The sequence below is a fragment of the Oryctolagus cuniculus genome, chromosome 15, assembly GCF_964237555.1.
Source record: "Oryctolagus cuniculus chromosome 15, mOryCun1.1, whole genome shotgun sequence".
NCBI classification, from domain to species: Eukaryota; Metazoa; Chordata; class Mammalia; order Lagomorpha; family Leporidae; genus Oryctolagus; species Oryctolagus cuniculus.
In genome coordinates, this window is record NC_091446.1 from 8,305,908 (window position 1) to 8,326,368 (window position 20,461).

The 20,461-nt window shown below is 51.9% G+C and overlaps 1 protein-coding gene across 1 annotated transcript in view; it reads right to left on the reverse strand.

Annotated features, from left to right (window-relative positions):
- LOC100352879 (scavenger receptor cysteine-rich domain-containing protein DMBT1) overlaps positions 1-19,696 on the reverse strand; it is a 65,103-nt gene extending 45,407 nt beyond the window's left edge. The window contains exons 1-14 of the mRNA XM_070058320.1: positions 19,385-19,696; positions 16,862-17,179; positions 16,704-16,733; positions 16,185-16,226; positions 14,460-14,607; positions 11,713-11,903; positions 10,611-10,640; positions 9,966-10,007; positions 8,193-8,510; positions 6,822-6,851; positions 5,846-6,163; positions 5,216-5,248; positions 3,925-3,957; positions 2,020-2,173 (exon numbers count right to left, since the gene is read on the reverse strand). Of these exons, the coding sequence (XP_069914421.1) occupies positions 2,020-2,173; positions 3,925-3,957; positions 5,216-5,248; positions 5,846-6,163; positions 6,822-6,851; positions 8,193-8,510; positions 9,966-10,007; positions 10,611-10,640; positions 11,713-11,903; positions 14,460-14,607; positions 16,185-16,226; positions 16,704-16,733; positions 16,862-17,179; positions 19,385-19,481 (1,784 nt within the window). The 5' untranslated portion in view covers positions 19,482-19,696. The remainder of the gene's footprint in view (positions 1-2,019; positions 2,174-3,924; positions 3,958-5,215; positions 5,249-5,845; positions 6,164-6,821; positions 6,852-8,192; positions 8,511-9,965; positions 10,008-10,610; positions 10,641-11,712; positions 11,904-14,459; positions 14,608-16,184; positions 16,227-16,703; positions 16,734-16,861; positions 17,180-19,384) is intronic.
- Between the last annotated feature and the right edge of the window lie 765 nt (positions 19,697-20,461).

The window sequence follows — 20,461 nt, forward strand, 5'->3', positions numbered from 1 at the left end:
CAGAAATCACAGCTGGATTCCCCCATATCTATATTTTTTAAAAAAGATTTATTTTATTTATTTATTTGAAAGCAGAATTACAGAGAGGCAGAAGCAGAGAGAGAGAGAGAGAGAGAGAGAGAGAGAGAGGTCTTCCATCTGCTGGTTCACTCCCCAAATGGCTGCAATGGCCAGAGCTGGGCCATTCCAAAGCCAGGAGCCAGGAGCTTCTTCTGGGTCTCCCATGCAGGTGTAGGGGCCCAAGGACTTGGGCCATCTTCTACTGCTTTCCCAGGCCATATCAGAGAGCTGGATGGGAAGTGGAGCAGCTGGGACTGGAACTGGTGCCCATATGGGATTCCAGCACTGCAGGCGGCGGCTTTACCCAATATTCCATAGCACCGGCCACCTACCTCTATATTTTACAGCATTTTCCATAGTCAAATTTCTGAGGGAAAACCTGATCTTAAAATAAAAGTATTGGGCTGGTATTGTGGTGCAGTGGGTTAAGTTGCCACCTGTGATGTGGCATGCCATATATATACCAGTTCAAGTCCTGGCTGCTCCACTTCCCATCTGGCTACTTTACTTCCAATCCAGCTCCCTGCACGGGGAAAGCAGTGAAAGATAGCTCAAGTAGCTGGGACTCTATACTCACATGGGAAACCCTAATGAAGCTCCTGGCTCCTGGCTTCAGCCTGGCCCAGCCCTGGCCATTGCGGCCATCTGGGGAATGAACCAGTGATAGAAGGTCCCTCTCTCCCTCTCTCTCTGTAACTCTGACTTTCAAATAAATAAATAACTCTTAAGAAAAAGAAGAGCAAAGTACAGAATTTGAGTCCAAAATGGATAGTTATTTTCTGTCATAGAGATTAAAAACCGGCAGTGACTCTGGAATATTTATTCTCCTCCTATTAGAGACGAGGCAATTCAGAATCAGCCCTCAAGGCATTCGGATCGGGCTGAAGAGCCCACGAGAGTTTCTCAGGCATGGAAAGCCAAGGCACTGTGGCAAAATATGACCTAAGTGAAAGATCTCTGTGAGTGAGATCCCAGTGGAAAGAACGGGCCATCAAAGAAGGAGGTTCCTTTCTCTGAAGGGAGGAGAGAACTCCCACTTTGATTATGGCCATGTTTAAATATATTGGAGTTGGTGAACTTAAGAGGCTTCCATAGCCTTGGCAGCTCGTGACAAGAGCCTTGAGTGATTACTGACGTCATAAATAAGAGTGTCAATTGTTAAATCAACAACAGGAGTTACTGTGCACTTACTCCCCATGTAGGACCTCTGTCCTTAAAGTGTTGTACTATGAGAATTAATGGTAAAACTAGTACTCAAACAGTACTTTATACTTCGTGTGTCTGTGTGGGTGCGAACTGTTGAAATCTTTACTTAGTATATACTAAGTTGATCTTCTGTATATAAAGGTAATTGAAAATGAATCTTAATGAATGGGATGGGAGAGAGAGTAGGATATGGGATGGTTTGTGGGTGGGAGGGAGCTTATGGGGGAAAAACTGCTATAATCTAAAAGTTGCACTTTCAAAATTTATATTTATTAAATAAAATTTTTCTTAAAAATAATAATAATAAAAAGAGATGAGGTAATGACTCAAGTATTTTCTCCCCTTGTGTGGAACATTTAGACAATGTGCCGCCCAAGGCTGGAGTATTTGGCTAACGAGTGTGTACAGAAAATCTGTTTAAAATTTAGATAAAACAAAAGAGAGGACAAATATTGGTACCTAGTGTCAAACAAGGACAAGGACAAGCTGGTTGGTATTTTTAGGGAAAAAAAAGAGAAAAACTATCAAAATCAAGTCAAATATGTCAGTAAATGACACTCTGTAGACCGGAAGTTATTCGTTGGCCAGCACCAGCAAACTAACGCAAACGGTGATTTAGGGAGGACGGCACTTAGACTTCTGTGTTCTTTTGGTTTCACACACGCTTTTCCCATTGAAATAAATACATTTATCCTGATTCCTCCAACTGATGTTCTTATTTAGACAAAACTTTCTCTTTAAAATTTTTCTTACTTCAAGTTCGGAATCATGAGTTGTATGCGGAACTTTCTCTCCACGTGGATTTCCCAAACGCACTGGATGTCTGTCGGATAGCTTTCTGGGTAGTGTGGGCTGGAAAACGAGCCGGAGAGACTGGAAATGAGCCCTCCACAGGAGCCGCTTCCTCCTGAAACAGCAGGGAAGCGGAAGTCAGGGTCTGTCCACGTGGGGTGATGGCCAGCTCAGGTACAGGGTCAGACGGCGTCTGCCAGCCAGCAGCCTGGCTGGGCACACACAGCCATGTGTGTAGATCTTTCGCTTCAGTGTGTCTTGGGAAGGGAAGTACACTCGAGCAGTTATGATGGGCTGGAAAGCACTGATGGGTGAGCGTTCCCTGCCCGTCCCTCTAGCCCCAACACCTGATCAAGAAAGTGTTACACCTGTGCTCTCTACTAACTCTCCCTGCAGTAGAAGAAACTCTTGATTCTGGGAGAGATGGAGTAATCCACAGAATGAGAGACTGAGAGCTGTATGGTTCTGTATATGGTGAGAGCTTGGTGAGGTCTGGGGAACAAGACCTTCTAGTACAATTTTAGGGTCTGATGAATCAAAGACGAAGGGTGAGGGGATGTTGTGGGCTGTTTGGGAAGCTTATAACTGGGACCACCTTTAAATGCTTTATCATCTCTTTTGCTGGGTAGATTGTGTTTCCTTGAACTCAGTAATTACTCTGAGACTGGAACTTGCAGAGTTGGGATTTGTGAGGGTTAAATGAGACAGCAGTGAAATTTAATTCTGCCAAGCTAGTTGTCATGTTAGTCTAGACAGACAGATATATATATATATATATATATATACACACACATGCAATGCAACACGACACATGCAGGAGCTAAACAATAAGAATCAAGTTATTTTAGAAGAAATTTGAAAACATAGTATGCTTTGTTGACCTCATCCCTGAATTATTAAACTGCTTAATTTTTCTTTTTTCTGTACCCCTATGACCAACTTGTAACCCTCCCCAAGCCCCCAGATTTCTGTTTTTTCCTGAGATGGATGGTGGGAAGAGCTGATGCTCCCAGGTGGTCCTACAGTTGTATCATTGATCCAACGTGTAGGTTACAATAGCACGGCCAGGTCAGACTGACCCTGGCACCCCTAGGAGTTGGACGTCCTATGAATGCTACATGTGGTAGGGGGTGGTGGGCTGCTGCCTGGGCTGGGTGCCTACTGCAGCACTGTACCCAAAGAAAGCAGGCTGAGCGTGGGCCAGCTGCCCCGCCAAGGCTCCAAGCTCATGAATGAAGCCACATTCCCTTCAAATTTCCCATCACACCTCTGCTTCCCAGCCTGCTTCTCCTTCTTAAAAACTCGTTATCAGGGCCGGCACTGTGGCATAGTTGGCTAAGCTTCTGCCTGTAGTGCCAGCATCCCATATGGGCACCGGGTCATGTCCTAGCTGCTCCTCTTCCGATTCAGCTCTCCGCTATGGCCTGGGAAAGTGGTAGAAGATGGCCCAAGTGCTTGGGCCCCTGCATCCACATGCAAGACCTGGATGAAGCTCCTGGCTCCTGGCTTCAGGTTGGCTCAGCTCCAGCCATTGTGGCCATTTGGGGAGTGAACCAGTGGATGGAAGACCTCTCTCTGTCTGTCTCTCCCTCTCTCTATCTGTAACTCTGCCTCTCAAATAAATAAAATATTTTTTAAAAAACTTCATTATCTATAGCACGGAGGCAGATCTCTCACCCACACTGTGCTTCCTGGACACACTGCCCAGAGTCTACAGTAATGGCTTTCTTGGCAAGGGGGTTCGTGTGAAACAAGTGATTAGATCTGAACACCACACAGCGCATGCATGCATTGAAACATCACACAATATCCATCACACATGTACACTTTTTGGATATTAGTTAAAAATAAAGAACGAATGGCTACCTGTAACAGGATCCTGGGAGGCTACGGAAGGACCTGTAGGGGGAGACAGGGAGGCGATGGTAACATTCAGGAGGGAAATGTTCAGTCTCTCTACACGTTACTGAAGTGTGAAGGGCTTTTCAGAAACATCAGTGCTAACACTGCAGTGGGACGAGGCTGCCGGTGCTGAGTCATTCTCTGGGGTCCCTTGAAGATCAAAGAAGGCTGTGCATTCTCAGACATGCCTCCTGTCACGAGGTGCGATCTAGGTTTCCTCCTTTGCACCTGGGTGGGCTCTGTGACTGCTTTGGCCAACAGAACATGGTAGAAGTGGCACCTGCCTTAGGGATTGGTGTCTTCACTTCCTATCTTGGGAACACTGATTTGTTCATGCAACCCTAAGCCACCTGTGACAATCTTGCAGGAGAGACCATGGGAAGAGGCCCTGAGACCACCTACAAGGAAAAGGGCCTTGGCTGAGCCCGCCCTTTCAGCTGTCCCCACCAAGGCACCAAGTACACGAAGGAAGCTGTCATGAACTCTTCTCCACCTTCCAGATGAACACGGTTGAGTGGCCCTGCTCAATGCTTTATGGAACAGAAGAATCGCCCAGCTGATCCCTGGCTCAGTTCCTAAAGCCATGACATATTTAAATGGTTGCTTTAAAACACTAGCATTTGGATGGCAACAGATAACCACAATGGCTGCCTTCACTCAATATTGCTTTCCTCGTTTCTCTGTCACCCATGTAATTTATGAAAATGAGAAAACCATGGATAGACTTTCATTTGAATATCCATGACTCTTAATCCTAAGCATGGCCTTCCAACTTTAGACAACCCCTCCTGTCTCACTCATGACCAACACAGAAAGTTTGTCTTCCCCCAGGAACACTCAGAATACATCAAGGTCGTCTCAAGACAAGCAACCAAAGAAGATCCACTATGCCAGTGTTTTTTAGATACAAATAGTCAACTACATGAGAAGTCAATAAGTTTGAATAAAACAGGGTTTGTGTTAGATGCTTTTGCCCAACTGTAGAATCATGCAAAAGTTCTGAGCATGTTTAAGGTAGGCTGGGCAAAGCCATGGTGCTCAATAGCTTAGGCGTACTCCATGCAGTTTCAACTTAGAATATTTTCAACTGACAATGGGTTCATCAGGCTGTAACTCTGTCATAAGTTGAGGAACATCTGTTTATATGTGAAGGGGCTCAGAACAGTGCCTGGATCTTAGCGTTTGTAAGCATTTGCTGCTGGTATTACTAGTAGTATAGGAAAGTTGCCTGGGCTAGAAAAACACATGGACATACCTGGAGCTGTGGTCGGCGGTAGGGCTTCTGCATCTGGATGCATAAACAAAGGCAACAGATCATTCTTCAGTGGGTCTGGAGCATGGAGGAGGTGGGGAGACAAGGGTGCAGGAAGAGGTGGAGGAGGTGGGGAGACAAGGGTGCAGGAAGAGGGTGATGGGGAGAGGACCATGGTCTTTGTGGGTTTGGGACCCAGAGCCCCAGAACTGCCCCCCGGGCACTTCAGTCCACTCTGGCAGTGTCCTTGGCTTAGTGGGCAAGGCGCAGCAACTGGGTCAACTCTGCTGCAAGGCAGCCAGCACTGGACTCCCCTTGGCCCCTCCCATGCAGACTCTCTGGACTTTTCACTAAAATGCAGACTCCCGAGCCCCTTTCCAAGTCTCGTTGGTCATAATCTCTGGGGCAGGGCTGTGGAATCTGTACTGCAATGCCCCAGAGGGTGCTGGTGCATTCAGGTGCCCCCCGAGCAACCCAGAACTGCCCACACATTGGTGTGTGCTCGAGCCCAGGGCCTGGCCCCAGGGGGCACTCGAGGACTGAGCAGATGGGTGGCCGATATACCCTGGGTGTATACTTCCAAAATGTCTTCAACTGCAATGCCAGAATTGTTGCCGTGAGGGGCGCGCATACCTGAGCAGATGACACCGGCGTCCTCATGGTGGCCACAGTTGTGTTCTGACCAGCCCAGGTGGGCGCACTGGCCCAGGTAGCTCTCCACCCCAGTGCACTCGAGGTTGTCCAGGAAGATGTCTCCTGATCCAGGGCCAAAGTGAGCCTCGCCAGGGCTAGAAACAGCCCGTCCACAGCCCAGCTGCCTGCACACGACCTCGGCTTCATTCAGGTCCCACAGGTCATCGCACACGGTACCCCAGGCCTCCTGATGGAGGACCTCCACGCGGCCTGAGCAGCGTCCCGAGCCGTCCACCAGCCGCAGCTCTGGCCAGTCCCCTGCACACAGAGACATGGTGTGTGAGTCCCCAGAGACCCAGCTAGGGTCCATCAGCACCAGCTCTGAGGTGGGTGGGGCAGTGGGAGGACACCCCCTGTCTGGAGCCCTGAGACCTGCTCCTCGCATTTCTCAAGGGCTCCCACCCTGCTGGTTGCGGGGATCCTCCGCCAATTTACTTTCAACAGTATTTGCTGTCTCTCCTGCTAAGCCCTGATGATGCAGCTATAAGACAAAGAGATGCTTTTGCCCACAGGGAGCCTGCAGTCTATTTACTGGTCAAGCAGAAACACAGTTCAACGCACTGTTCCCCTCTGATGGGTGCGTTGGAGGGAAAGAACAGAACGTCCTGAAGGGCACCACGGGGCCTGGGTGTTGGTCACGGAGGACCCTTTGAGCCGGGGGAATTGCGTTTGCAAAATGTCCATGGATGCCAGTTCACCTTGTATAGATATCTAAAAACTGTGACCTTCACACACAAACACACATCCAACACAACCATCTTCACATGTGAAAAGTCAAAAGTAACGCCAGCTGGGACTTCCTAATGGCCTGTCCATGGTTGGGTAACTAGTGAACTTAGAGCTGGAAGGGCCACAGGTCAAGGGCAAAGTCTTGGACAGCAGATGATAAACTCCAGCAACAAACGGCGTGACTGACCTGGACTCTTGGCGAGGGATTCTTCAGCGTCTGTTTACAGAAAGAATGAGAAGGTCAGCTTTTTTTTTTTTTTTTTTTTTTTTTGACTCTCACCAACTGAAGACAAAGGTTTTAATCATAACCTTAAATATGTTTGCTAATCTGATATGGGGAAAATGGTCCCTTTTGATAAAGTAGTGCAGGGAGGAGCCTCCTCTGTGGGCGTAAAAGTCAGCTTCTCTCTGGCTGTTGGTTTGCTTCTGTGTTATGAGAGCAAGGCTGGACAAAGGGTGCACTTGGGATGATTTGACTTAGTGGTTTTGTGGCAGGTGGGTTTCACTTTGGGGATCTTTGGGGGCACCCCGTATTACAGGCACCCTCAGAACCTCAAAACTTGGGAATGACATACAGCCATGAGGCTGTCACTAGGCATGTTACACATACCCTACACGCTATGATACCCCAACAGATGGACACACAAATGCACCAGCACACACGATGACACTTGTAAATAGGCACCTCAAGTCAGAGTCATAGGTGCCAGATAGGGACATGCAATGAGGCTGCTGCTCCCAGGGGCACCCCTGTCTGCAGCTGCCGGTTTGCCCAAGATCTCATTGCCAGAAAGGATTACAAAGTCAGTCCACAGGTGACTTCCTCCTACCCAGCACATGAGAAGGGCTGGAGTAGTTTTTAAAAAACTGTCATTAGGCCATTCAAACCAGGCCCGGGCAGTCACCGATCTCCCTGGTGTTGTGACTCAGTGGGGGAACCTGGTGGTCAGAATTCCCCAAACTGTAGCGCCTTTGCCAGGTACTGTGTGAAGGCTGTGCAAGCGACCGCTCCAGTCCTCTTGGCAATCCTGCGAGAAACCACCCAGTCCCCCAGAGGAACCCGGGTTCCGAGAGTGTATGCGGCCCACTTTGTCTCAGCACCTGCTGTGAGAGCAGGGCTCAGGCCTGCCCCTCGCGGCGTCTAACCTGCCGTCTGCCTCTTCCGCGAGTAACTGACTTCACCAAGCTCCGGAAAACCTGCCTAACTAGACGCACACTCCTTTGGTGATTCTTCCTACCAAGGTAGAGTAGGAGAGCCTTACTCCAGGGGCGGGCAGCTAAAACCTAATATAGTTAAAGAAGTTAAGGGGGACAGGAGAGGTCTTCAGAGAAGTCACAGAAAACGCGTATTGTGAAGAAACTCTGCGGAGATTTTAAACATTTTTTGCACTGGAAGAAAAAATTAAATTCAATTTTCCTATGAGCTTTTTGCCCTTGCAAGCAAAAAAAATCAAATGTCGCAGGTTAGTGGGTCCTGCCTAAGTCCCTGGATGACCCCGAACGCCAGCAGGGGAGTCTGCAGCCCTCGGGGACGGCCCTCGGAGAGGGGAGGGCCCACCTGAGCAGATGGCGCTGGCGTCCTCGTGGTGGTCACAGTTGTGCTCCGACCAGCCTGAATGGGTGCACTGGCCCAGGTAGCGCTCCACCCCGGCGCACTGAAGGTTGTCCAGGAAGATGTCTCCTGAGCCCGGGCCAAACTGGGCCTTCCCAAGGGCAGACACGGCCCAGCCACAGCCCAGCTGCCTGCACACAACCTCGGCTTCGTTCAGGTCCCACAGGTCATCACAGACGGTGCCCCAGGCCCCCTGGTGGAAGACCTCCACGCGTCCTGAACAGCGGCCAGAGCCGCCCACCAGCCGCAGCTCCGGCCAGTCCCCTGCAGACAGAGATAGATGAGGTGACTATTGTCCTCTGGAGGCCTGCGCCCTTCCCATGGGCTGGCTGAGCTCCCACCCCCATCCTACTCTTGCAGGTGGAGCACCTGGTAGGGTCAGCCAACCGGTCAGCCTCCGAGCTGGAAGCTAAGTCCTTCGTGTTACAAATGACGTTCAATGTACAAAATTCATGAACTGAGCTCCTATTTTGCCAGAGGAATGGCCGATCTATTCTGGCGAAGCCCAGAGAAGCATGCCAAGTAACTCGCGCAGCGATTGGTGATGCTATGAAGCACTCTCGAGTGTCTGTGTGTTCGTCTTCACCCCACAGGGCTCAGGAAGATGAACAGAGAGGATTCGTCCCCATAGGGCAATTCCAGATCTAAGGGACAGAAAGCTGGAGCATCGCAGTGCTTCAGCCCAGGTCTGCAGGCGCCAACACTCGCCACTTCCCCCCCTGCCCATCTACCTCCCTGGCCCTGCAATAGCTCTGCCAAGGCCCCCGGGGAGGCGCCCCTGGGAGGTGGAGAACTCGCAGGAGGTGGGGTCTGCAGGGAGATCCTCAGGTCACTGCAGGCGCTCGGAGAGCTCTTGGGACGGTTGTCACAAAAGCCTGCGTTTGCGCACAGCCAGTCTTTCTGCTCCCTGGCTGCCCACGTGTTCCTTCCTGCACGCGTGTTTCTGCCGTTCACTGGGGCCCTGGTCAGAGCCTACATCACGCCATTCAGACATTCAGCCGCCAAATGTGAGCCAAACACACAGCCCTTTCCTTCAACTCACGAATTCCGTTATAGGAAGCAAAAGTTGACTAATACAGGCTCTGACACTCAGTTTAAAAAAGTCTACTGGGGCCGGGGTTGTGGTGCAGCAGGTTAAGCCGCCGCCTGAGACGCCCATTTCAGAGCGCTGGTTCAAGTCCTGGCTGCTCCGGTTCTGATCCAGCTCCCTGCCAAAGTGCCTGGGAAGCCAATAGAAGATGGCTAAGTGTTTGGGCACCTGCCATGCACAGGAGGTTTGGATGGAGTTCCTGGCTCCTGGCTTCAGCCACTGCAACCGTTTCGGGAGTGAATCAGTGGTTGGAAGATCTCCTTTTGTCTCTCTGTCTCTCCACTTCTCTGAAACTCTGCCTTTCACATAAATAAATAAATCTTTAGGAAAAAAGAAGTCTGTCAGTGATGGAGACGCAGAGCTAACTGGGGCTGCGACTGGCATTAGAAGAAAAGCAAGGACTCCCTGGGTGCTTTGAGGGCTCCGAAAGGCACTGAGAAATGAAATTCACGTAGCATAATCCTGGGAGGCTACAGTCAAGAGGTCGCAGGAGTCTTGGATACCCCTAGAGGCTTGGGTAGAGTCAGCTGGTCATGAACTCTGTGCCACTGGTCTAGTGGCTATGTATGAAACGGGCACAGACAGACACCGAGAGGAAAGGAAACGCTTGGATACCTTCCGCAGCTCACCTGGCCTTGCTGTGATTGTCTGGGGTGTCGCTGTCGGGATCACTGTGGGCAGAAGAAGACAACACCCTTCAGTGGAAAGACAGGTCGACGTGGGCAAGTCAGGGACGGCATTCTGGGACTAGCATCGTGAAATGCCAAGATTCTAGCTGAGCCTCTTCCGTTCACTTCTACAGTAAATGACCTGCCAAAGCAAACTCCCCTAACGTTTCTCAGGTGAGTGGGGTCCAACAGAAGTGAGATCCGTGCCTCCTGCCCTGTCGCTGGCAGCATCACCGCATGTAAATTGTGCTGTTCTGTGCTAACTGCAAACATTGCCAGCCAGCGCCCTTTGGGGAAACACCATTTCTCCTGCTTGCATCTTGCTGACTTTCCCTAAAGGTGGACTATCTGATTAGGTGCCTCTCAGTGTCTGATGAAAGCCAGGAATTAGGAGGTCAAGTTGACAACCGTCCAGGCACAGAGCCAGGCTGTTGGTAGGTGTGACCTGGTTCCAGTGTGAATCTCTCAGCCACGGGAGATCTATACAGGGACTGGCAAAGAGATGAGAGAGGTCAGACGATGACAGTAGAAAGTACCGGGAGTGCAGACGGAGGAAGAAACACGAACAGGAGTGAGGATCAAGCAACCGCGTGGAAGGGAACTCACCGGTCAGATGCGGGGTCCGGGACTCGGCTTCTGCAAGCACAAGGAAACCAGCACCCGTCACAGCTCGGCACAGTGACGGCGAGTTTGGACCCAGATCATTCCCTGTGTCGGAGCACAGGTCCCGGGCTTCTCTGTGAGTCACCCTGGCACCTGCTGAAAGTACTAGGGACTGTTCCGAAGCACGGGTTGGACAAGGCAGATGCTCATCACCTGTGGTCTGTGAGCCCCGCCTACTTTCTCTTGGTGGCAAATAGGGCAGGGCCTTGGATAACCACCAAACCGCTCAAGCCTCACTGTCCCTGTCTGCAAAAGGGAGCAGCCGTGGTTTCGTGGGAAGATCACACGTGCAAGGTGCCTAAAATGCTGCCTGGAGCATAACAGACCTTCAACAGCATCGGCTGTTCCACTGAACATTCTGGTGCTGTGGTGCTCTTGTTGCTGATAAACCTGGGTGCCCTGTGGTCATCAGGAAGCCCTGCGTCGCCTCTGGCCGTCTCCCTGGTCATACCTTTTACATCTCTAGCTGTTCCCTCACCCGATACTCTCTCTACTCACGGCCCCACCAACTGTTGTCCTTGATGCTTCTTGACCAGTGGTAGCCTCCATTGCTGTCTCTCCTCCAATCTTTTGCTGAGACGCTGGCACATGTCAACTTGGCATGTTCTAGCATGTTCTATCTGTTCTACTTGTTTGCCTTAATCTAGTGTGTGTGTTCTGTTTGTCCTCTAGTTGTACGCCCTTCAGGTGTGCACGAGTCTCTCTCATCAGGTCCCCAGCCTTGCACTAGCCTCAGAGCGCATCGGGAATGACTCCGGAATGAGCCGACTGCAGTGAGAACTTCACGCGAAACAAAAAAAGCCCCCGAGGAGGCTGGGATTATCAGGAATTCATGACGCACCACCGCTCTGCTGAATGCCTGCCTCGTGGCCTTGCGTGTGACCCTCACAATAAACCTTGCGTGTAAGACTCTCCTGTCATTCTCATTACATGGGGAGAGGGATTGAGGTTGGGAAGGGTCAAGTTGCTTGGCCCGTATCATAGAGCAAGCCGGCACTGCAGCCAGCGCCCCGACAGAGTGCGCAGCCTTAACCTGCCTTCTCACCTTTGGCTGCAGAGTAATAATAAGCAACGAAGTTTTTCCCGATGTTGTTGACGCTCCTGAAGTAGACCAGGGTCATGGAGCTGGAGGAGGACACGTAGGTGAGGTAGGAGCCCGAGCAGCTCTTGCCCAGGGACTTTGCTGAGGACGCAGGGCCGTCCAGGATCTCAAAATACTCATTGGTGCAGTCGAGGCTGGGGAAGACACCGAAGACGCCTCTTAGTCTCTGCATCAGGGCTCTGGGCGGGGGGATTGCTGTGGGACAGACGCTTCATTTTGTCACTGTGCAGAGGCCAGGGACAGATGCAGAGCCCGTGAGTGCTGAAGACACAGACAGATTCCTTCTGGCCCACGTCCCCTCTGTGCCGGCCACTGCCTGTACCCGGAGGAGGAAAGTGGAGGCTGGCACGGGTGCACCTGTGCTGTGAGGCACCTGGCAGCCAAGAGCCCAGGGCAGGACCAGGCAGATCAAGGCAACGTCAGCATCCTGGGGATCTGGGGCCAGCAGGGGGAGAAGCTGCTTGATCCTGCTTGGGCCTGGCGCCACGACCTGGCTCCTGGCTCCAAACACTCGTGTGCAAGGTCTGGCAGCCAGCCTGCCTGGAGGGTGCGGAGCTGCCCAGCTCCTCTGCAGGATAATTTCCTTCCCCGGCTCTAGTTTGCCACCAGGACGTCCTGTCCAGGTTTCACCCTTTCCGTGGCTCGAGCTGATGAGCATCTGTTTCAAGCCAAATTTCAGTTAAACAGAATTTAAGAGTGAAAATTTCCATAGATCACCCACCCATGAATGACATCCACCTTGACTATTTACAACATAATGACTTCACATTTCCTGATTGATCTGGTCTGGGTACTCTGAAATCTACATCTTTAACCAGCTGGTCAGGACACACACACTTGGTCTGTCTCCCTCTCCCTCTTGCTCTCCCTCTCCCCTTCTCTTTCTCATATACACATACATCTATCCAAAGACTGAAACAATTTTATTTTAATTAAAAATTCGTGGAAGCACATAAAAATCAATGTATTCCTACACACCAGTAACAAACGTGAGGTAACTAAAGCTGAAAACAGTATCATTCACAGTCCCCCCAACAGCTACAAGACATCCTTACCCACAAATCTAACACGTACTGCATTTGTACATAAACAGCTAGCATAAAAATCAGTGCCAGATGCTAGCTCTCATATGTTCTGGGGAGAAACGTAGGCTGATGGTCACTTGGGTAAGGGGTTTCCTTGTGGTAATGAAACAGCATCTAGAATGTGATGGGGCTTCATGAATCTGTACCTGGGATAAAAATGCATCGGACAACCACATACAAACGAACGCTCACAAAAACTGGTGTGACCTGGGGTGGCATCCGGCAGAGCAGGGAAGTCGCTGCTGGAGACCCGCGTGCCGAATCAGAGTGCCTGATTTAAATCCTGGCTCTCTGGTCCTGATCCATTTCCTGCCAATGTGCAGCCAGGGAGCCAACAGATGAAAGCTCAAGTACTTGACCCCTCATGGAAGACCCGAACTGAGTTCCAGGCTCCTGGCTCTGTCCTGACCCAGCCCTGGCTGTTACGTGCATTTGGGGAGTGAAGCAGCAAATGAAAGACCTCTGTCTTTCTGTCTCTGTCTCTCTTCCTTTCAAACAGAATGAAAATCAATAAAAATTGTTAAAACACAGTGAAAAAGATACAAAATATGAGGGAGTCTTCAAAAAGTTCATAGAAAATGCATCTGAAACAACTGTATGTGCAGGCCGGCGCCGCGGCTCACTAGGCTAATCCTCCGCCTTGCGGTGCCGGCACACCAGGTTCTAGTCCCGGTCGGGGCTCTGGATTCTGTCCCGGTTGCCCCTCTTCCAGGCCAGCTCTCTGCTGTGGCCCGGGAGTGCAGTAGAGGATAGCCCAAGTGCTTGGGCCCTGCACCCCATGGGAGACCAGGAGAAGCACCTGGCTCCTGCCATCAGATCAGCACGGTGCGCCAACCACAGCACGCCGGCCGCGGCGGCCATTGGAGGGTGAACCAACAGTAAAAGGAAGACCTTTCTCTCTGTCTCTCTCTCTCACTGTCCACTCTGCCTGTCAAAAAAAAAAAAAAAAAAAAAAAAACTACGTGCATTTCAAAAACGTTTCTGCATCAAAATGAACTTTTTCTTTTTTTAAAAAAGATATTCATTTATTTTGAAAGTCAGAGTTAAAAGAGAGAGAGGGAGAGACAGAGGCTTTTCCATCCACTGGTTCACTCCCCAAGTGGTGCAACAGCCAGGGCTGGGCCAGTTTGAAGCCAGGAGCTTCATCTGGGTCTCCCATTGAGTGCAGGGGGCCAAGGCTGCTTTCCCAGGTGCGTTAGCAGGAGCTGGATTGGAAGAGGAGCCGGTGGGACTCGAACCAGCACCCGTACCCACTATGGGACAGCGTCAGCCCCTGAACTAATCTTTACACTCCCTTCCCCACTAACGTCCTGAAGCGCCCTCATATGCAGTCAGCAGTGCTGTAACCAATGTCCGCTTCCCGGCTTTGGCATTGTTTTGCCACCACTGGGGGGACACTTGCGGGGGGGGTGGGGGTGGGATGCATCACATTTGCAACTTCCTGTGTGTCTATTGTTTCAAAATGCAAAGGTGACACGTTCGGGAAGGACCCGTGGAGACCAATGGCGGGGCCTTCAACGGCACCGCGTTCATCAGCCATGCACCTGATCAACGACCAGGCCTTTGAACTGCACCGCATTGGTCTGCAACGCGCCCGGGACCCACCTGAGATGTGGGAAGGCCAGCCGGACCTGGTCGGAGGCGTTGGCCTTGATTTCCCACACGCAGGTGATGTCGTCGTGCAGCGCCGTGCGCGGAGGGTTCCTGATGGCTCCGGATGAGTTGGTGATGACGCCACCACACTGAGGTTTTTCTAAACGCAGAAGGATGGTCAGAATTTCAGATTCCCCATTGCTCGGTTCACTAATGTCCTCTTTCACACCTATTTTTCCTTTACACTCCCACCCTGCCCCCCCAATAGTCCTGTTGGTCATTACTCTGTGGGAACGTCTTAGGGTGTAGCAAAGGCATGAACTAGTCCAGAATGTCTTGTAAGGCTGGGAAACTGGGCATGGACATGTCTGAAGTTAGAGCGTCTCCATGGGCGTGGGCCGGTGGGGAAGAGCTGTCACCTAACCCCGGCCAGCGTCCTTCCCTCTGGCCCGCTCGTGGATCCCGTAGGTCACCACAAGTCAGAGCAAAGCCCTGCTTCTATTTTCTCAATCAAGGCTGAACCAACGTGGTGGAGCCTCCGGGTACACGAATGTGACTGTGCCCCATCCTCCATCAGTTGTAATTTATTAAAATCACATTCTTTTTTGACAGGCAGAGTGGACAGTGAGAGAGAGAGAGAGAGAGAAAGGTCTTCCTTTTTTGCCGTTGCTTCACCCTCCAATGGCTGCCGCAGCCGGCGCGCTGCGGCCGGCGCACCGTGCTGATCCGAAGCCAGGAGCCAGGAGCTTCTCCTGGTCTCCCATGGGGTGCAGGGCCCAAGCACCTGGGCCATCCTCTACTGCACTCCCGGGCCACAGCAGAGAGCTGCCTGGAAGAGGGGCAACCGGGACAGAATCCGGCGCCCCGACCGGGACTAGAACCTGGTGTGCCGGCGCCACAAGGCGGAGGATTAGCCTAGTGAGCCGCGGCGCCGGCCCTAAAATTACATTCTTAAACCTCCACTATTAAGCAGAAATAAGTTGCCCTGACTCATACTCCCCCTCCATGTCCCTGACACTGGTGACATCTTGTGTCCACCCTCCTGCTTCTCCATCTGCTTGTCTGTCTTTCCTTTTCTGCAACACTCAGTTCAAAGTGAAAGGTGATGCCAGGGGCCAGGGAGACGGCTGGCATTTCTCCCTCAGATCACCTGGCTGTGAGAATCAGCCCTGCACAGGGTTGGCCCTGCCCAGGCAGGCCCCAGTCTCCAGGCATCAGTACTGCTTTAGCCCTGTGTCTCCAGTGCTCAGGGACGTTCAATGGCGTCCAGAAGCCCAGAGCATAGACAGGAGCAGAGCAGAAACAAACGAGCGATGGGAAGGAAGTGTGAGATGGTCAGGGAAGGGGTCAAGCTGGAGAAGGAAAGCCTGCCCTCTGGTGGTAGCTCTCTGAGACCACGGCCTGAGGCACCACCCTGGCCACACCCCCATATTAATGACCACACCCACCACGTCCACCCTTCACCATGGGAGCCCAGGCTGGCAGGACCAGAAGGCTGGTGCCCTCCCATTGTGTGCACTTCCTTCACTGACTGAATAGAAATGAATTGAATAGAAACCACATAGAATTGAAACCGCAGATGCTGTGGCCTTCATCACTGGGCTGTCACCCAGGACCCAGGTTTGGAGGGGTGGCTCTAGGCAGAGTAGCCACTTTGGCACAATTTCCTTGGAGAATCAGTTCAGGGCTTGAGCTGGAAAATGGCGATCAAGACAGCTAAGGTTGCAAACGTCTCACCTGGAGCCGCCGTTCCCACTGGGGCAGCCGACAGGAGACCTGCTGAACACACAAGGGCACGCGTGTGGAAATCGGCGGGCACCGAGGCCCACCCCTGCCTGCACGTGAGAATCCCAAGGAGCCTTCTGGGCCCTTCTCAGAACTACCGATCTGAGCAGGAGGGGACAGGAAGCTGGGTCTAGATTTCTTCCAGACTTTGACACACTGGTCTCTTGGTCACGTGGGATACTCATTCAGTTGGTTAGGAAAGCTAAAGACATGAAACCTTGGTTCCCGGAGCCTCTTCCAGGGAACTGGGTTGAGACTGATGAGGCCCGATGCAACAGGGAGGAATTCCGCTTCCCTGATTCCTTTGAGCTGGCACTGCTCAGAGACGCGGAGTCAGGCCTGAAGATGCTGAGGCCCCCTCCATGCCCCCAGCACCATTCCCCCAGCTCAGTCGCTCCAGTGGCTTGGAGAGAAACACACAGCCAGCTTCCAGCCGAACGTCTTCCCCAAGGTGTCGACAAACTTCCCTACCTGGTGGTGTGTCAGGTGAGTAGTCGGCATCTGTGAGACGAAAGGGCCTGCCATGAGCATACCAGCCGCTCCTTGTCAGCAGTCATTTTTACGCCAGGGAAGGATGGTACCGTGGGAAGAGCCAAGGGCGGGCTCTGCCTGGGAGGGGAGAGGGTTACCTGCGCAGATCACACCGGCGTCTTCCCCGTGAGCGCAGTTGTGGGAGAACCAGCCGACGTGCGAGCATTCCTCCAGGCGCGGCTCCTCTCCCAGGCAGTGCACATTGTCCAGGAGGATCTTTCCAGAACCTTCCCCGAAGTGTGCCTCCCCCGGGGCCGCGACGGCCCCGCCGCACCCCAGCTGCCTGCACACGACGTTGGCTTCCGGGAGGCCCCACAGGTCGTCACACACAGTGCCCCAGCCTCCCTGGTAGAAGAGTTCCACGCGGCCGGCACAGCTCCCACGGCTGCCAGCCAGGCGCACAGGGGCCCAGCTTCCTGGGAAAGAACAGGGTGTTGGGGTGATGCCGACTCCTCTGCGGGCAGAGGACTGGGCTGCGGTCCACGCAGCTCAGCTCTCTGTCCTCACGGCCCCAGGACTCCGTCACCCCTATGCTGCTGCTCCGGGGGCCCCCACGTCATTCCCCAGACACAGCCTTTCCAAGGAGCCTGCAAAGTCCTCCTCCCTCCCTTCCCACTTTAAGGCTGCTTGCCTGGGCTGGCTGCCCACAAACACAGTCATGGTTCTCCCCTCAAGCCCCACCCCCTTCCTCCCATCAGGAGGTCCAGCTTATCTTCCCACTCCTTGTTCTAAGCCAGAGGCAGAGTAATGGCTGCACCCCTGCAGACTGGCTGAGGCGTCCGCTGCTCCCTGGGACTCTGGGAATGCGAAGCAGCCAAGCCTGAGCTGGTCTGCTGGGTGACGGTGGCCTTGTCACCTCTGTCACCTCCAGACAGCTACTGCCAGGCTTGTGAGGGAGGCCATCCCTGAAACAGTAAGACCCACCCAGGGTCAGACGTGTCTACGGGACCTTTTGAAAGCTGAATGCAAAACTTCACGCTTTAACCTGCTTTCTACACCACTCTTAAGAGCGTGAAGCTTCACCTCAAACCACTTGCTACCGAGAAATGAAACAGACACCAAAGTTTGCAGAATGAACTAAGCCACGGCTCACAAAGCAGATTAAATTGCACACAACCGTGACACCAAGACAAAGCATGGAGCTTTACAGACCCACGGATTCCATGGGAAGGCTGTCAGCATGCTGTTTTTTTTTTTTTAACCCAAGTGTCTTTGTTTCAAAAGACAGTACCACTAGCTGTTCTAGCAACTCACCAGCTTGTAATTCTAGCCAGCACTGCCATGCTGAAAATGGGGGTGTTGGCTGAAAGACTGGCAGTAGAGCTTATGATTTTTCCACACCCACAGCCAGGAAATTGATTCCCCGGAGAAATTAAGTCACAAGGGTCCAGTCTCACAGACACCCGGTGAGCTGAGTGAGCAGGGAGACCCTGCTGTGTTTGCTGTCTCCTGCTCTGCTCTTGGGAAACCAGCGCCAGATAGAGCCGTTCACTGCCCCGGCTCTGCTGCACCTGGGTCCTGACGCAAACAGCGGGGATGCCCGGAGCTTTAAGAAGTCTCCAGCCTAAGAGGTTTAAAGTCAAATCAATAGAAAAAACAGGACAGCACCCAGAGCAGAAGGCGGCTTTGGACAGAAAGCTGTGATAAATGTATCGACAAAGATGGAGAAGGCACCACGTCTGTGAAACAAGAACACAAAGCTATGAAAAAGGAAGTCAGGTCACAAGAACGTGTTCCTGGAAAGTAAAAAGGAAAATGGCTGAAAATCTTTTAAAAAGGTTAACAAAAACTTGGAAGATAATCATGAAAACAACTTGAATATACAGCAAAAGGTCATAAATACACAAAAGTAAAGACAAAAAAGTCACAAACAACATAGGCAATTCAGCATCTGCCTGAAAGATTTATAGAGGGAAGGGACAGAATCAGAAAGGAGAACTTGACCACATAAATGCAACCCAGAGAAGCAGCAAGGACTGATGAACCCGTGTCTCTGTGAGGAGTCTTCGAAGGTTCCTGGGAAAATGTGCATTATAAAAAAATGCACGGATTTCAAATTTTTATGCTGAAATAAACACGTGTAATCACATTTTTCTACAAAGTGCTTGGAGCATCTCATAGAATAAAAGCTTAAACTGAGTGAAAAAGGTCTCAGAGCAAGGGACAGCATCACAGAGGCTCAGAGCATAGAAACAGCGGATCCCCAAAAGCTTCAGAGAAAACCCAGACAACAGGCAAAGACTCTGAAAGACGCCGGGCTTGGGAACTTCCAAACTGAGGATTTGATTGACCTGGGTCTTAGCAATGAGGGTCGCTAGCAACTTCCCTTCTTCTAATATTGTGTCCCCGAAATGAAGTGAGCTAAGTAGGTTTGGTGTCAGAGAGATGCAGGTCAACCCTGATTTTACCACATTCTAGTCAACTCATTCTAGGCAAGTTAATGTTTCTATGGCTCACTATGTAAGAACCAAGGACACAGCGAGCGTAACTTCATTGGGGGCTTGCGTGAGAATGAATGGAAGTGCTAATAACGTGAAAATGTCAGACACCTGCTTATCCTGTTACAGTAGCCCCATGCTGGCTCCTACCCCCCCCCCCCCCCCGTTTCCCCAAGAACTTACCTGCCATGGCGGTGGGCATGGATTGCAGGGCCACGGGCTCCGTTGTGGGTGTGCTTACAGGCAATCCATCACCTGCCACAGGGACAAACAGACGCATCTCTTTCTAAGTATAAACCCGAAAGCTTTGTCCATTGGGAATCTCATACTCCAAACCATAGAGGAGGACCGCTCGGGGCCGACTCCCAGGTTTCCTGGCCGGGGCCTTGAAGTACCTACACCTTAGTAATTCAACTTGCAAAAACACTCTCCTCCCCATAGCCCGAAGGTAGCCTGGGATGGTATTGTCCCACCTCCCGGGCAGCAGCTGGCCAGGCAGTCACATGGATTTGAAGTCAGACATACAAAGGGCTTTCAGAGTTCCATGGAATATGTGTGTTATGAGACAACAATGCATGGATTTCAAAAAAATTGTGCACCAAAATAAACCTACCTTTTCATTTAATTTTCCACCAACTTTTTGAAGTACCCTTGTATTTGCGCCCAAATCTTGGCTTCAGCATGCTTTAGTTGGGGGATGCTGGGAAAATGCTCCTGGCTGTGTCTTTCTTTATAAAGCAGTGAGACTGGGGAGGGTGGACTCGCGGTTCGTGGGAGCATAGACTGGGGAAAGCCTCTGGTTCTCTGCTCATCACACTGTCGTCCTTTCAGGTTCAGCCTCTTCTCCCCCTATTCCCCAAAGACCTACCTGCCAGGGGCCTGGGTGTGGACGGCAAAGCCGTAGGCTCGGACGTGGCTGAGACTGCAGGCAAGCCATCACCTGCCCCAGGGACAAAGAGAAACCCCCTGGTCATCAGGACACCCCGAAAACCAGCTTTGGGCAACACAGGCTTGAAAACAGACACAGCCTGAAGGTCACAGTCAACCACGCAGAGCAAATTCCTGACTCGTGCTTCCCAAAGCAGAGGGTCCTCCTGGGGGAGTGGCCCGCGCCCAGCGTGGTTCAGCTGGGGGAAGGCGACGGCTCGGTGCTGGGCACGCGGATCCCTCCCTCCACCCCTGTACGCCAAATGCCAGCTGACCTGCTGGAGACAGTGCGGGAGGAAATCCAGCAGGTCCTGTGGTCGTCCCGGATGCTGA